Raw genomic sequence first — 15967 nt, 5'->3', positions numbered from 1 at the left:
CTGAAGAACTCTCCCAGAGAAACACAGAAAAGACAAAGAGATAGAAAACATAAAACAAAAAACTAAGAGATGTGAAGGAGGAAGTAAAAGTGCCAATTTCTGAATAACAAAAGTCCCAGAAGGAGAGAAAAAATAAAATGGAGAGGAAGAAATAATCAACACAGATTTCCACAATTAAAAAATGAAAGAACAGCATAGATTGAAAGGGCAATCTATGGTAACATGGAACTAAAATCTGTACACGAGCAAAATGATCTGGCCAGGGTAGGAGGAGAAGGAGGAGACAGAGGTAGAGATCAAAAGGATATAGGAGCATACTAGAAGATTCAAATATTGATAACCTTTAGAAATCAACAAGGATAAATTAATATGGGTACAGTTTGTAACTAACAGAGTAACAAAAATAGAACGCATAACTTCTAAATCACCAAAACAAATTTAATCTAGCCCACAGAAAAAGAATCTAAATTTTAAAATATAGAAAAGCAGAAAAAAGTCCCCATTAGAAAAAGAATTACCATACTTATAAGTGGATTAAATAAAAGCTTATTAAAAGATGTTGACTATTAGATTAGATTGAAAAACAAAAGCAAAATATAATAATATGCTATTTAAAAGATACACTTAAAAACTTACAAAAGGTTGAAAATAAGAAATGTAAAAATACACCAGGAAAATATGAACCAAAAGAAAGCTGAGAAAGCAATCTTAATATCTGAAAAAATTTAATGTAAATACGCATATATTATATGTATATATAAATATACTTGTAAATATATATATAACACACACATATATAAATGTAAATAGAGAGAGTGCGCAGCACATCAGATGGAGTGTGTGTGTATGTGTATGTATACACACACGTACACACACACAAACATACACATATGTAGGGAAGAAAAAATGAAATAATATATTTACCAAGATATTTAGAAAGCTATAAAATAACAGATACTATTATATTCAGTTAAATCAAATGCAAGATCTATAGACATAAAACTAATGTGAACTCAGGAAAAGTCAAAGAGAAAAAAATGACCAACTGGTTGTAAAAAAAAAAAAAGTTTTCAAAAAAAAAGAAAAGATTGAAAAAAATAGTTGTGTAGACTGAAGAAAATGTACAATTTTTCTGAAGTAAACTAAATTTTACAATATAATGACCAAATCAACCCAACTATTTATAGTTTTCTTTCTGATGTATTGTTAATCACTCTACTGAATCCATTAATAGACAAAAATTATACAATCTAGTTTACAACTGACAATGGTACACAAGAATATATCAAGGACATATAAATAAAAATCAAATGACTAATGAATATGGGATTCATTTATGCAATGCTAGATGTTCATATACTTCTTGGTTTGTAAGTTTTCTGCAGAGTAACATGATTTCACCCCCTCAATATACTGCAAATTCCTGATTCAATGGGAACTGTAATTTTTTTTTTTTTTTTTTTTTTTGAGACAGAGTCTTGCTCTGTCACCCAGGCTGGAGTGCAGTGGCGGGATCTCTGCTCGCTGCAAGCTCCGCCTCCTGGGTTCATGCCATTCTCCTGCCTCAGCCTCCCGAGTAGCTGGGACTACAGGCGCCCACCAACACGCCCGGCTAATTTTTTGTATTTTTAGTAGAGACGGGGTTTCACCATGTTAGCCAAGATGGTCTCGATCTCCTGACCTCGTGATCCACCCACCTTGGCCTCCCAAAGTGCTGGGATTACAGGTATGAGCCACCATGCCCGGCACAATGGGTGCTGTAATTATTTATAACCATTATGTATAACCAAAATAGAACACACTTCAAAAATTATCTAAAGCTCTCTTATCCAACGTAACCCAGAATAATGCAAGTCAATTTCCTAGTACTTTCTTGAGTGTCTTAAAATGTAGTATGAAAATGAAGGAAAACTATAGGTGGCATTTTTTATTGTATATATTTATGGAGTACAATGTGATATATTGATATTTGTATATACTGTGGAATGATTAAGCTAATTAACATATCTATCACCTTGCATACTACATACTGATCATTTTTTGTGGTGAGAACATTTCAAATCTACTCTTTTAGCAATTTTCAAGTATATGGTACATTATCATTAACTACAGTCACCATGTTGTACCACAGACCTCCAGAATTTATTCCTCCCATCTAACTTTAGGTGATAATTCTGATGAAAGAGAGCAAGGACACTTAACCACATAAGCTTCTTTCCAACATAACCATTACGATACAGATTACTTTTTATTTGGAAGCTTTACTAATTATTGACTTACACATGCAAAGGAACTAATGAAATGTTCTTTAAATATTTAAAGTAATACAATAAAGTTTCCTCTTTCTCTTGTAATACATATTTTCATAATGAAAAAAATAGCTAAACTCACATTTTCCATTGTAATATCATTAGAGGCATTCATCAGATTCACACTTTTGTCAACAGCTACAATCCCAACTATGGAGTCAGGCTGTGTCACAGAGATCCTAAGCGAGACTTTCTCAGATGGTTCAGCTTTCACTTTACTCCAATATAGCTTTATCTAAAAAAGAGAGAAAGGAAGATTAACTTATTTCACTTTTTTAAAGCATATTCTTGCCAATAGCAGACCACTGGCTCAAAATATAGCAAAGATTCTACATTTGCCTTGGCTCGGGGATAATTCTAAAACCATACATAACCCTTCTCTAGGGAAAGGAATAAAAAAACTACTCCCAGAGTGTTTGCAAGTCATAGAACTTCTCACAGTGGTATACATCTAAATTATTCTTTAATTCTGTCTTTTTTCTTCCCTTTCTCCATCTCCCACCCCTCAGATCCCAGCCAGTGCTGAGTAGAAGACAGCAGTGTCTAGCATACCTGGGGAAGGCCAGTATACAAAGGAGAAACACGAAAGAGGAAAGAAACTGCAGATGCCTACATGTTGGTGACATGAGCTTAGAAGTGAAGGCAAGGAGAGCTCCTCGGGGACTCATAGAACCACCTGGACTGAGGGTGAGGGGTGGCCTTTCCAAGGGAGTGGTGGTTAGAGCAAACACTAGTCCAGGCCCTCATGCTCTGTCTCCATAGCCTTCTAAACTTCCTCACCATTACCCTCAGGAAAGCATGGTCCTGGAACTACTAATACTTTATAAAGAGCATCAGTCATTGCATCACCGCTGAACCAAATGGCCTTGTCATGAGGCCCCTGCCTACTGGGCATTTTCTTTTTTTGTTTTTGAGATGGAGTTTCCCTCTTGTTGCCCAGGCTAGAGTACAATGGCGCAATCTCGGCTCACTGCAACCTTTGCCTCCTGGGTTCAAGTGATTCTCCTGCCTCAGCCTCCCAAGTAGCTGGGATTACAGGCGCCCACCACCATGCCCGGCTAATTTTTGTAACTTTTTTAGTAGAGACAGGGTTTCACCATGTTGGCCAGGCTGGTCTCCAACTCCTGACCACAGGTGATCCGCCTGCCTCAGCCTCCCAAAGTGCTGGGATTACAGGCGTGAGCCACAGTGCCCGGCCCCTGCTGGGAATTTTCATTTCATCTAGCTCTATCTCAACATTCTGCTATGCCAATGATTATAATGCCTGACGAAGAGGGCCTTAACATTCCCCTCAAGTTGACTGACTTTACAAAGACAGGCTTCTTCCTAACTATAAGCCCCTGAGCTCCCTTTTCTTAGAGCATTTATTTTAGAAAACATGCAATTATAAATTCTTTCTCCAACTCTCTGAGATGTAAATCTTTTCCCAGCCTCTGGCCAGTTTTACAACCCAGGCATGTCTTTCTCAAGGTCCTCAGAGCCATCCTTTTGAAGTATAATCATCAAGAAAGACAGAGTCCCAATTGATCTCATTCTCTGCGGGAGGGTGGAAACCTAACTTCAGCAAGTACTAATTAGCAAACACAGACTACCTAATCACATTGACCAACCTCCCAACAATGTCCTCCAGCACTTTCATATGAGTTCACCCCAGTGCTTAAAGACTCTTCTGCCTTTTGTTTCAGCAGAGTTGAGTTTATCATCTCTCTCTTCTATTGCAATAGTCTTGAATAAAGCCTTCCTTACCTGTTTAACTTGTCCAGTGCAATTTTTTTCTGACATGCCTCTCAAACCACTGTATGTAGGTTACTTTCTCCACCTACACACTAAAGCATGGGGGAGAGGGAGCAGCATGTTCAAGACTCAGTCTTAGACCTTGTACTTCTCACTCTATACTCTGTACCTCAGAGCCCCATGGCTTCAACTTGCACTTCTCTGTGGATGATTTCTAAACCTAAATCTCTTGCCGCTCCTACAGCTCATTCATTTATTCCATAGTCATTACTGAACATTAATAAACATTCACTAACTTTCTCTTGCTTAGACATATTCCATTTCTAATTATGTTGTTTCTTTATAAATGTGATGATTATCACATAAAAATAAGAGAAAGATATATAGTTGCAAATGGAACTGAAACTAATTCCTTTCTCTTATAGCTAAGAAATTACTTGAAAGTATGCTATTCATACACTCTGCTTCCTCAAAGTCTGTGATCTTTTACACTGTAACCAGCTTTAGAACCTGGTCTTGCTTTCTGAGATGTTTAAGCCTCCATAACTTCTACTTTAAAATTCACCTTTGTCAGGCAATTACTAGGATCACTAGAAGTCAAAAATTGTGCTCTACCACTAACAAAACACAGTGTTATCTTTTTAAGAACTCTTTTCATAAGCTAAAAAAATAGAAGTTTGTATTATATTTTAACAATCAAAGTGAGAGTAATAATTCTCAACAAAACTAAAGTACAGGCCTGGCGCAGTGGCTCATGTCTGTAATCCCGGCACCTTGAGAGGCTGAGGCAGGTGGATCTCCTGAGCCCAGGAGTTAGAGACCAACCTGGGCAACATGGCAAAACCCTCTCTCTACCGAAAATACAAAAATTAGCCAGTCTTATAACCTAGTCTCAAAAAATAAATAAATACAAATTTTAAAAAAGAAAGTACAGATCACTACTGTTACTTCTCAAATATTTTAACAAATAAAGGAAAAAGAAATAGAAGAACCATACTCTGCAAATCACTATTTAAAGGAATAATTTTTTACATAAGAGGATGGAAAGGGCAGCAGTTGTTAGTGACAGCAATGGCTCATTCTTATATACATGAGATGATGCAATCAGGTTTCTTTTCAGAGCTGGGGTCCAAAGGGATTTCCTACTCAAGCTGGTCACATTAGGCTATAAAAGGCACTGGTGCACTTGGAGACCAGACTCCACACAGATCCTCACATGCAGGGTAATCAAGCTCATTGAAAAGTTGCCCTGGGCTAGTTTCCAGCTAATTAAATAGATTAATGAAAGCCCAGCTCTGCTTCTACGTATTATCCTAGATGGCCTCACTCCCTCCCACACCCTTTATATCACTGCAATATCAACACCACACGAATTCTATGTTACCACTGGAATTTCACTCCTGAGCAATATTAATTCAACCATTTGAAAAATTCTGAAACAGCTTCATGATCTGAGTTAAAGTCTTAAAGACCAGAACCATAGTTTACAAATAGACTATCAATCCCCAATAACTCCACAAGTGAAAATATATATGTAATGCTAAATATTGAAAAGTTTAACCATAGTTCTAGAAATAGAATAATATAAATTTCTAACCAATTTGGCTTAATGATACTTTTCTAAAGAAATATTACATTTCTCAGACTTCACTAATATAAAGTTTTCTTTTAAACATCATTACCTTAAATCTTACCTTATTTTTAAAAACAAGCTGAACAGGAATTTTTAGAACATCACTTATAATTTCCCCATCATCTTCAATATAATACACAATTACACAGGCTTTTGGAGTCCAAGAATGTTCTGGTGTTAAAGAGAACATTGTTGAATTTTGTTTTCCTACAGCCACCAACTGTCCCCTGGATACTACCTGAAAAGAACAGTAGATGGGTTTAATTTATTGCCAAACCTAGTAGGATCTCATCTGAAGCTACATTAATCATAATTGTATGCATACACACAAATTCTTGAATTAAACCAGCTTCAAAGTCTTTTGGAATGCAGGAAAACCTCTCTGACAAACACAGAGAGCATACACTGAGAAAAAGAAAATGGGAAGATTAAAGTAATACTGATTGGAGCAACAGTAGCTTCATAGTCAAGAATCTATTTTTGATTGCAAGGAATACAGGGCACCATTGGGAAAGCTGAATTAGCAAAATTACGTGGTCATGGATAGCACTTTTTATTATCTTTTTCATTTTTCTTACATTGTATAATTTTCTGTAATGAATATATATTGCTTATCAAATAGAAATTTAAATTTTAAACATAAAACAAGGTTTAGTTATCTATTTTAAATTGGAAATGCAAATATAGGTGAAGAAATAAAAAAGGTTTTTTATTTGATTGCAATGTAAAAACGACAGGCTAAAAAGGTATGAGGCTGTTATAAAAATTAATAAGTTTAGTGCAGATATAAGGTAGACACCATTTAAGATGATTCTCAACCTAAATGCCCATCAAAGGTGGACTGGATAAAGAAAACGTGGTACACATACACTACGGAATACTATGCAGCTATTAAAAAGAATAAAATCAGGTCCTTTGCAGGAAGATGGGTGGAGCTGGAGGCCACTATCCTTAGCAAACTAATGCAGGAACAGAAAACCAAATACCACATGTTCTCACTTATAAGTGCACACTAAATGATGAGAAAACATGGACACATAGAGGGGAACAACCGACACTGGGTCCTACGGGAGGGTGGAGGGTAGGAGGAGGGAGAGGATCAGGAAAAATAACTAATGGGTACTAGGCTTAATACCTGGGTGATGAAATAATCTGTACAACAAACCCCCATGACATGAGTTTAGCTATATAACAAACCTGCACATGTACCCCAGAACTTAAAAGTGAATAAAAAGATGATTCTATAATAGATCATAAATTTAGATTCTATAAGAGATTACCATATAGCTTAACTCCTTCAATCGTTTGTTGCCACTAACCACCAACTCAAAAGGCGATCCCACCTAGAAAAAAACCTTAATTAATATGTACATATCTAAAGCAAGATAGTCCAATTATATTGTAATTCTCAAGTGAATTGTAAGCATTACCTTTATATTTTCATCTCTTGTTTTTAGTTGGATGTATGTCTTACTAGGAGACTTAAACAGACTATGAACTGCCATGCTACTTTTACTACCAAGGAAATAGGCCTATAATAAAAGAAAAAGGAGCTGTAAATGTTCATCTTTAGTAACACCTTGAGAAGAGATGCTACCTGCTGAACAATTATTAAAGACCAAATTCATCTTCACTTTTTTTTAATGCAAGAAAAATACATTCACCAGACATTGGATTTTCATCATTTTATAGCTTATACTGTAAAGAAACTGATAGCTTTAAAACACAGGAAAGGAATATATATATATATATATATATATATATATATACACACACACACACACATACACACACACACATATATGTGTGTATATATATATGTGTATATATTTATCTTTCATTTCAGTTCCTGTCAAAATAAAATTTCAAATGACTGACCTCAAACACTAGACTGGGGATTTGAGGAAATTCTCCATCATATCTTCACATTGCTATATTTTACTGTGCTCTTCGAAATGAACTTACAAGGAAAAATTTAGTCTAACCTTCAGCCACTGTCATTAAATTACTTTTACCACCCTCCTCCATTTTGTAAAACAGAAACATGTGTCCACTTCCTATGTACTTTCAGTTCTGACAGGTTGAGTGCCTACCACAAGATTACAACTGTAATGGTGTTGTTGCAGTGACACAATGATGGGAAACAGATGGCACCTTCAACTGTAGCTCACTGGAATCCTCCAGGATTGGGAATTCAATCTTAAAAGTTCCACTTTGGGGGACAGTATAATTTATTTTCTGAACAGCTTCCATTTTCTGATTTCCACTGTTAGATCCGCTCCAGTACTCAGTATAGTTTCTCTGTGTCACTGTTATGACTACATTATTTCTTCTTTCTTCAAGAGTCAGTTGGTTGCCATCAGCACGAGTTACCTTCACCTAATGGTCAAAACAAAACATCTTAAAAACACAAAGCATTTAAGTACGATTAAATACAGTTTCCATCTGTAGTATTCTCATGAAATTGAACTCTCAAAAATTATTGGTAGCACTATAATATCCAGATTCAGCGGCCTCTCTCTAGGAGGCATCCAACATCACTGATTACTCCCTTGTTAATATTATGGATTCCCTTAACTTTCACGGCTCCAAAATAACCCCCTTCACTTCCTACCTCTCTTTCTGCATCCTCTCAGTGTCCTTTTCAGTTCCTCTTTCCTCTCCCTAAATGTGGGAATTTTGGACATCTGTTCTTCTCCCTTCCTCCAAGGTCTCAGCACTCCTATTGCTTAGCTTGTCATCTCTGTGATTGTACCCTAAAGCCAAAATTCCCATCCTTGCCTTTCTCTGGAGTTCATGCCCAACACCTCCAATTACCTGCAGGAAATTTCTACTTGGATATCCTGGACACCTTGAATTCACACATCTAAAATGAGCAACCATGTCATTTTCCTATTTTTGCTAACATCAGGATTTTGCAAGACTTTACATTTCTGAATTTTCCCTCCCTCTCCCCACCCCCCAAATCCAATGAACACCAAAGTCCTATGCTTCTCTCTTCCATCCTCTCCACTCCCACAGCTACCACCACAAGGCTGCCCATCTCCTCACTCCTGGGCTACAGCCATCCTCCTGCACACAGCCTGAGCAGTCTCCCTCAAACACTACCTGAGTGCACCCCGAACTTGCCAGCCAGACCTCTCCTTCTTGTCTCACTTCTTATCTTGCTCCCCACCTCCCACTCCCATGCCCAAGCATTTAAAACCCAACTAATCTTTTAAAAAACAGTTTAGACCATCCTCTTCCATAAAGCATCCCATAATAACCCCCATGCCTATCCCACAGCCAACTCTCCCCCTCTGAACGCCCATGGTTTCACTCTACTCATTCAGAAATTACCATTTGCAGCCTCAATTTTTTAAACTGACTTTTTCAAACTGCCTAAATTAAGATCATTGAAATCAGAAACTACCTGAAACATCTACCGACCCATTCAACAAGTGACCCCTCCATTCTTTCTTTGTTGTTTTAGTTTTTTTTTTTGAAATGGAGTTCCACTTTTGTTGCCCAGGCTGGAGTGCAATGGCGCAATCTCCACTCACCACAACCTCCGCCTCCCGGGTTCAAGCGATTCTTCTGCCTCAGCCTCCCGAGTAGTTGGAATTAACAGGCATGTGCCACCACGCCCGGCTAATTTTTTGTGTTTTTAGTGGAGATGGGGTTTCTCCATGTTGGTCAGGCTGGTCTCGAACTCCTAACCTCAGGTGATCCGCCTACCTCGGCCTCCCAAGGTGCTGGGATTACAGGCATGAGCCACCACGCCAGGCCTGACTCCTCCTTTCTTTAAATCAGAGATCAGCCAACTACTGCAAGCTGATAGGCCAATCCAGTATGTTTGTAAACAAAGTTTTACTGGAACACATTCCACTCTCACTTATTTATAAATTGGCTATGGCTGCTTTCACACTACAATGGCAGGGCTGAGTAGCTGTGACAAAGACCACATGGCCACAAAGCTGAAAATATTTACTCTCTAGCCCTTTGCAGAAAAAGTTTGGCAACCCCTGCTTTAAATCCCTACAGAAATTAATTTGTAACACTAATCTTAATCTGCCATGAGTTATAGTTAAGTATATATTTTCCTGTCACCATCACAAAAACTGTGAACCTGAGAGTAGGGACTGAGCCCTTCTTGGCTCTATAGCCCTGCCCAACACCATGCCTTGCTCATTGTCAAAATTCACACAATTAATGTGTTAATTCAACATTATCTCCAAAAAATGAGATTTGTTGATAATTTTTTAATGTAACATCTTTGTTAGAACTACAATTAATCATTATAAAAACCAAATTGAAATTGAAATTTTTGACTACCATGTAATTATTTCAATTAATTAATAAAAGCTTCAGTGTAGCAATCCACATCTAACTTAAATTGCTTGTAAAAAAAATACATTTTCAAAAAATATTTTTACTGTTGTTGAAAACTACTTTTTTAGAAAAAATAGACAAAGGTCATTTGGAAACAAATCTACATGCCCCACATATCTAAAGAGACAAAGTTATATACTTTTTGGCTTAAATTTTTAGAAAAGCATTGAAAATATTATTTCCCATTCTATTTCATTAAGCTGAACTTACTGCTATGGACTGGAAATAAATATACCAACTTACAGTGGCTGTGAAGTTGAGAGATGGCTTCAAGACAGTAGTATAATCAAAAAACTCAATGATGTAATCATGTTGCTTGAAGAACACATTAGTGCTTGCATTTCTTGAAATGCCTTTTTTGGAAATTGCACAATTTAGAAAGCAAAAGTAATGTTTCACCAAAAGCTTCTATCCACCAAATCTCTCCATCTAACCATTGCAAAAAGGGTTAAAAATATCAGGGCACATAAGCCTCATTCCCATATTGACTTTGACACTACAAGCACCACACAGTTCTATTATGTTCTCTATGGATCCCTTCTAAGCACCATTGCTGCCATTCTACCACAGTGACATGTACAACAGCAGCAAATTAAGGCCAATGAAAGAATAGTCTTTTGCTCTTTCGGGGATTGGCTAAAGTTGTTGAAATAGTAACAGAAAGGTCCAAGAAACTCAACTTTATTTTCTTATTAAAAGTGAAAACTGTCTAGGAACAGCTGAGATTTCAGTGATTTTAAAAAGAAGAAGGTTACCAGCTGAAAATGTAAGCCTTTCCATGTAGTTTTCAGGGGGAAAGAGTAGAAATGGAAAAAAAAATTAAAAAGAGCTATCACATGTGGTTGAAGTAGTGACTTTCATAGAAAATAAGGTCCCCCATTATAAAATCATCCTGCAACTTAGACTAACAGTCATAACAATTTCAACATTAAATAGCATCTTTAGAAAGTCAATGATGCTCCCAAATGAAAGTGCCAGTTATAATAAGAAAGATGATAAAGCAGTGTCACATGAATAGTTTTACCTCCACTTTAAAGTCTACAAACCTGTAACTGATTCTGTCACTGTGGTTAAAATTTCTACTGGTCCAGGGGAAGATAGATCCAGGTATTCAGAAAGTCCATTTGAAGAATCCATTACATTTTTCATCTCTTCATCATTAAAAGAGAAGTTTGCAGATCCATTTATCTGTTTTGTTTAAAAGTTCAGTATTATTTACCATTTTAGCAATTCAAATTTTAGAAATAAAACTCAAACTAAGTCACAACAATATGATAGCTCTGGTACCATTTTAATCGCTATAATTGCATAAATTCTCATTTGTTCAATGCTGGAAAGCTCTTGATTTTCTTACAGTTAACTTTTTGTTAATTCAGTACTAAATCTTATTTCTAGAAAAATACACATATTTTACCCATCACAAGTTATAAAGTGTCTGCAAAAGTTACCTTAAATGTTTTTGTAATATTTTTCTTCTTTCCCCAAAAGGATAAAGGTAAAAATGTAAGCGTTACGTCTCCTTTCACTGGCTTCCCATATGTATACCTGAATAATTATAAACATAGTCTTTTTATGTATCAACTTGATATTGTCAGAACACAACAAAAATACTACTTTCAATAGCATACATTAGCAATTAGCAATCTAACATTTTAAAAAATTACACTGGGCTGGGCGCGGTGGCTCACGCCTGTAATCCCAGCACTTTGGGAGGCCGAGGTGGGTGGATCACGAGGTCAGGAGTGCAAGACCAGCCTGGCCAACATAGTGAAACCCTGTCTCTACTAAAAATACAAAAATTAGCTGGACATGGTGGCAGGCACCTGTACTCCCAGCTATTTTGGAGGCTGAGGCAGGAGAACTGCTTGAACCCAGGAGGTGGAGGTTGCAGTGAGCCGAGATCGCATCACTGCACTCCAGCCTGGACAACACAGCAAGACTCTGTCTCAAAATAAATAAATTAAAAAAAAATACATTATGGGATGGCAAAACACTAAAAAGAGAAAATTTTAAAAAGAAAAAAGTTACATTAAAAACACTCCTACTATAATTTTTTAAACTAAACCCAATAAAAATGTCTTTAATAAACGGTGATCCTGGATGGGCATGGTGGCTCATGCCTGTAATCCCAGCACTTTGGGAGGCCGAGGCTGGTGGATCACGAGGTCAGGAGTTCAAGACCAGCCTGGCCAAGATGGTGAAACCCCATCTCTACTAAAAATACAAAAAAATTAGCCAGGCGTGGTGGTGGGTGCCTGTAATCCCAGCTACTTGTAGGCTGAGGCAGAGAACTGTTTGAACCCAGGAGGTGGAGGCTGCAGTGAGCCAAGATTGTGCCACTGCACTCCAGCCTGGGCAACAGAGCGAGACTCCAACTCAAAAAATAAATAAATAAATAAAAAATAAATGGTGATCCTTGAAATTAAGTTTCCCAAATGGGAAGACTTTTAACTATAGTAGCTTAAAACAGTTCTTAACACACACTCTGCCCAACCTCTGACCATCTGAAAGACTCCAGAAAATACCTGATCATAATTGGAAGTGACAGTTTCCTGTCCAAAGATTTTTTAAAGATTACGTAAATCTTTCACTCCTAGAAATCTGGACTGGCCCATTAACTGAATGCCCACGAAACTTCGCAGCTTTAGAAGATTTTTAAATGTCAGCTGATAGTGCAATCACCATGGTCTATTGCTGCATGTTCCAATATTAGCCAGGAAGGTTTATTACACCATAGATTCTGAAGCACCAAATGTGCTCATGGCTGTCAAAAATTGATTTTTTGCCAGAAAATTTAAAATAAGAATAATTTTTAAAATCTGTAGTACCAAACTTAGTTTCTGGGTTTGTGTGTGTGTGTGTGTGTGTGTGTTTAGACACAGTCTCACTCTGTCACCCAGGCTGGATGCAGTGGCATGATCTCGGCTCACTGCAACCTCCACCTCAGGGGTTCAAGAGATTCTCCTGCCTCAGCCTCCTGAGTAGCTGGGATGACAAGCGCACACCACCATGTCCAGCGAATTTTATTTTATTTTTTGAGACAGAGTCTCGCTCTGTCACCCAGGCTGGAGTGCAGTGGTGCGATCTAGGCTCACTGCAACCTCTGCCTCCCGGGTTCAATCAATTCTCTGCTTCAGCCTCCCGAATAGCTGGGATTATAGGCGTCTGCCACTACACCCAGCTAATTTTTGTATTTTCAGTAGAAATGGAGTTTCACCATATTGGCCAGGCTGGTCTCAAACTCCTGACCTCAAGTGATCCACCCAGTTTGGCCCCCCAAAAAAAGTGCTGGGATTATAGGCACGAGCCACCTCACCTGGCCCAAACTTAGCTTCGTGAGTCAAATATTCTCTGCTACTTTTCTTTCTATGTATTAATCTTATCCTCTCTCATTATAGGAAAGTCTCTTCATGTGAAGAAGAGGCAATACATTTTACTGCCAGAAAGGCTTTTTTTTTTTTTTTTTTTTTTTTTTTTTTTTGAGACGGAGTCCCGCTCTTTAGCCCAGGCTGGATTGCAGTGGCACAATCTCGGCTCACTGCAAGCTCCGCCTCCCAGGTTCACGCCATTCTCCTGCCTCAGCCTCCCGAGTAGCTGGGACTACAGGCACCCGCCACCGCGCCCGGCTAATTTTTTGTATTTTCAGTAGAGACGGGGTTTTACCGTGTTAGCCAAGATGGTCTCGATCTCCTGACCTTGTGATCCGCCCACCTCGGCCTCCCAAAGTGCTGGGATTACAGGCGTGAGTCACTGCGCCCGGCCCATAAAGCCTTTTTTAAGTACATTTCCTGGGTTGCTTCTATCTCTATTGTGAAATGCTGAGCCAGACATGGAAGTCAATTTTGCTTTGCAGTCTATAAATCACAGCAGTAAATGGCTGCTTCCTGAATCCATTAACTGAACACAGAAACAGCCCCTCATCTGGATCAACTCAACTCAAAAGCAAATCTTAAAATATAGCATATTCCAAACTAAGAAGAAAAAAAAAAAATCCAAGTTCAAAAGCACCACACTTCCAAACAAAAACAGTAAAGTCAGTGGAAACCCTGGTTAGCAACCTTAGCATCAAATTCACTCATTCAAGAGTCTTCGAAACCTGACTCTACTTGTATCGTGCTAAAGATTAAATAAAAGCAAAACTAGAATGCCAGGATATTGTATTTTAACAGATTTATATCACATGGTAGTAAAAGGATCTTTAAAATCCAAATATAATTTAAAGTACTCTCAGACATAAAAATTTTTAATTTTGACTTTAATGTGAAGCAGATTTAGTTTTCCAAACACCAAGCTGGTTATAATAATTGTGAAACAAAGATACAATTATTGTCCCAAACAGAACCTGGAAGCATTTGGGATAAATTAATCACTCAGAAAATAAAAGCTTGACTAATTTTTGAAAAGCAAATCAGCCCAGGAGTGGTGGAACATGCCTGTAGTCTCAGCACTTTAGGAGACCAAGGCAGGAGTATCATGTGAGGCCAGGAGTTCAAGACCAGCCTGGAGAAAATGGCAAGACCCCATCTCTATAAAGGAAAAAAAATTAGCCAGGCGTGGTGGCTCCCACCTGTAGTCCTAGCTACTTGGGAGGCTGAGGTGGGAAGATCGCTTGAGCCCAGGTGTTCAGGGATGCAGTGAGCTACGACTGCACCACTGGACTCCAGCCTGTGAGAGAGTGAGACTTCATCACTTAAAAAATATATATATATCAAAATATTCCAGGATAGTATCATTAACAAAACACGGAATTTTTTTCTCTGAAAGCAGCCATAGCACAAAAAAGGACAAAAACATTATAAAATAATACCTTCCCTTCTGATCAGTGGTAAATGAAAAAATAAAAATAAATTAAAAAAAAGGAAAAGAAAACATAAAAACCCAAAAGGAAAGGCTCTGGAGAACTTCCAGAGAGCTGAAAACATGGAGGTTCCTGGAGGGCGGCATGCTCAGAAAGGGCATGGAAGCTCCGTGTTGCTTCCCACATGCCTCGCCTGACGTAACTCTTCCAGCTCTTCATCTCTATCCATTGTAAAATCCTTTGCAATAAGCCAGTAAAGTGTTTTCCTGAGTCCTGTGAGCAGCTCCAGCAAATTAGTCAAACCCAAAGAGAAGGTAGTGGGAACTCCGATTTACAGCCAATCAGTCAGAAGTACAGGTGACAATCTATTACTTGTGAGTGGCATCTGCAGTGGGGGGGGGCAGCCTTGGAGTGAGTCCTCATCTATGATCTGATGCTGTCTCCCAGTAGATAGTATCAGACTTGAACTGAACTAGAGGAGACCCAGCTGGTGTCCCCTGCAGAACTGAGTGATTGGGTTTTGGTGGAGAGAAATCCTCACCCAACTCTTCATGACCAGAAGTCACAGAAGTCTTCTGTGTTGATTGTTGAATGAGGATATAAGAGAAACTGAATTTCTTTTTTCCTATATCCACAGAACTCCAAATACCCGGCTTTTGATTTGGTATGAAGACCTTTGCTGTGCTACATACAGCTTAGAGCTGAAATCTTAAGGGTTATGTTGCTTATCTATTTGTTCTTTCTTTTTTTTTTTTTTTTTTTTTTTTTGAGACAAAGTCTCCCTCTATCACCCAGGCTGAAGTGCAATGGTACAATCTTGGCTCACTGCAATCTCCGCCTCCCAGGTTCAAGCAATTCTCATGCCTCACCCTCCCGAGTAGCTGGGAGTGTGCCACCATGCCCAGCTAATTTTTGTATTTTTAGTAGAGATGGAGTTTTGCCATGTTGGCCAAGCTAGCCTCAAACTCCTGGTCTCAAGTGATCCACCCTCCTCAGCCCCCCAAAGTGCTGGCATTACAGGTGTGAGCCACTGTGCCTGGCCTATTTGTTCTTTCAATAGGTATATATTGGATACCTACTCCATGGTTGGCACTGTAGTAGGCACCAAGGTGCTGTAGTACA

General features: G+C 38.3%; 1 protein-coding gene across 1 annotated transcript in view; it reads right to left on the bottom strand.

Annotated features, from left to right (window-relative positions):
- CD109 (CD109 molecule) overlaps positions 1 to 15967 on the bottom strand; it is a 136567-nt gene that overhangs the window by 56767 nt on the left and 63833 nt on the right. The window contains exons 8-15 of the mRNA XM_034962387.3: positions 11496 to 11592; positions 11094 to 11235; positions 10291 to 10400; positions 7831 to 8055; positions 7107 to 7208; positions 6957 to 7019; positions 5738 to 5914; positions 2392 to 2544 (exon numbers count right to left, since the gene is read on the bottom strand). Of these exons, the coding sequence (XP_034818278.3) occupies positions 2392 to 2544; positions 5738 to 5914; positions 6957 to 7019; positions 7107 to 7208; positions 7831 to 8055; positions 10291 to 10400; positions 11094 to 11235; positions 11496 to 11592 (1069 nt within the window). The remainder of the gene's footprint in view (positions 1 to 2391; positions 2545 to 5737; positions 5915 to 6956; positions 7020 to 7106; positions 7209 to 7830; positions 8056 to 10290; positions 10401 to 11093; positions 11236 to 11495; positions 11593 to 15967) is intronic.

The sequence above is a fragment of the Pan paniscus genome, chromosome 5, assembly GCF_029289425.2.
Source record: "Pan paniscus chromosome 5, NHGRI_mPanPan1-v2.0_pri, whole genome shotgun sequence".
NCBI lineage: Eukaryota > Metazoa > Chordata > Mammalia > Primates > Hominidae > Pan > Pan paniscus.
The sequence above is the reverse complement of the archived record's forward strand: the minus strand, read 5'-3'. Positions and strand labels throughout refer to the sequence as shown.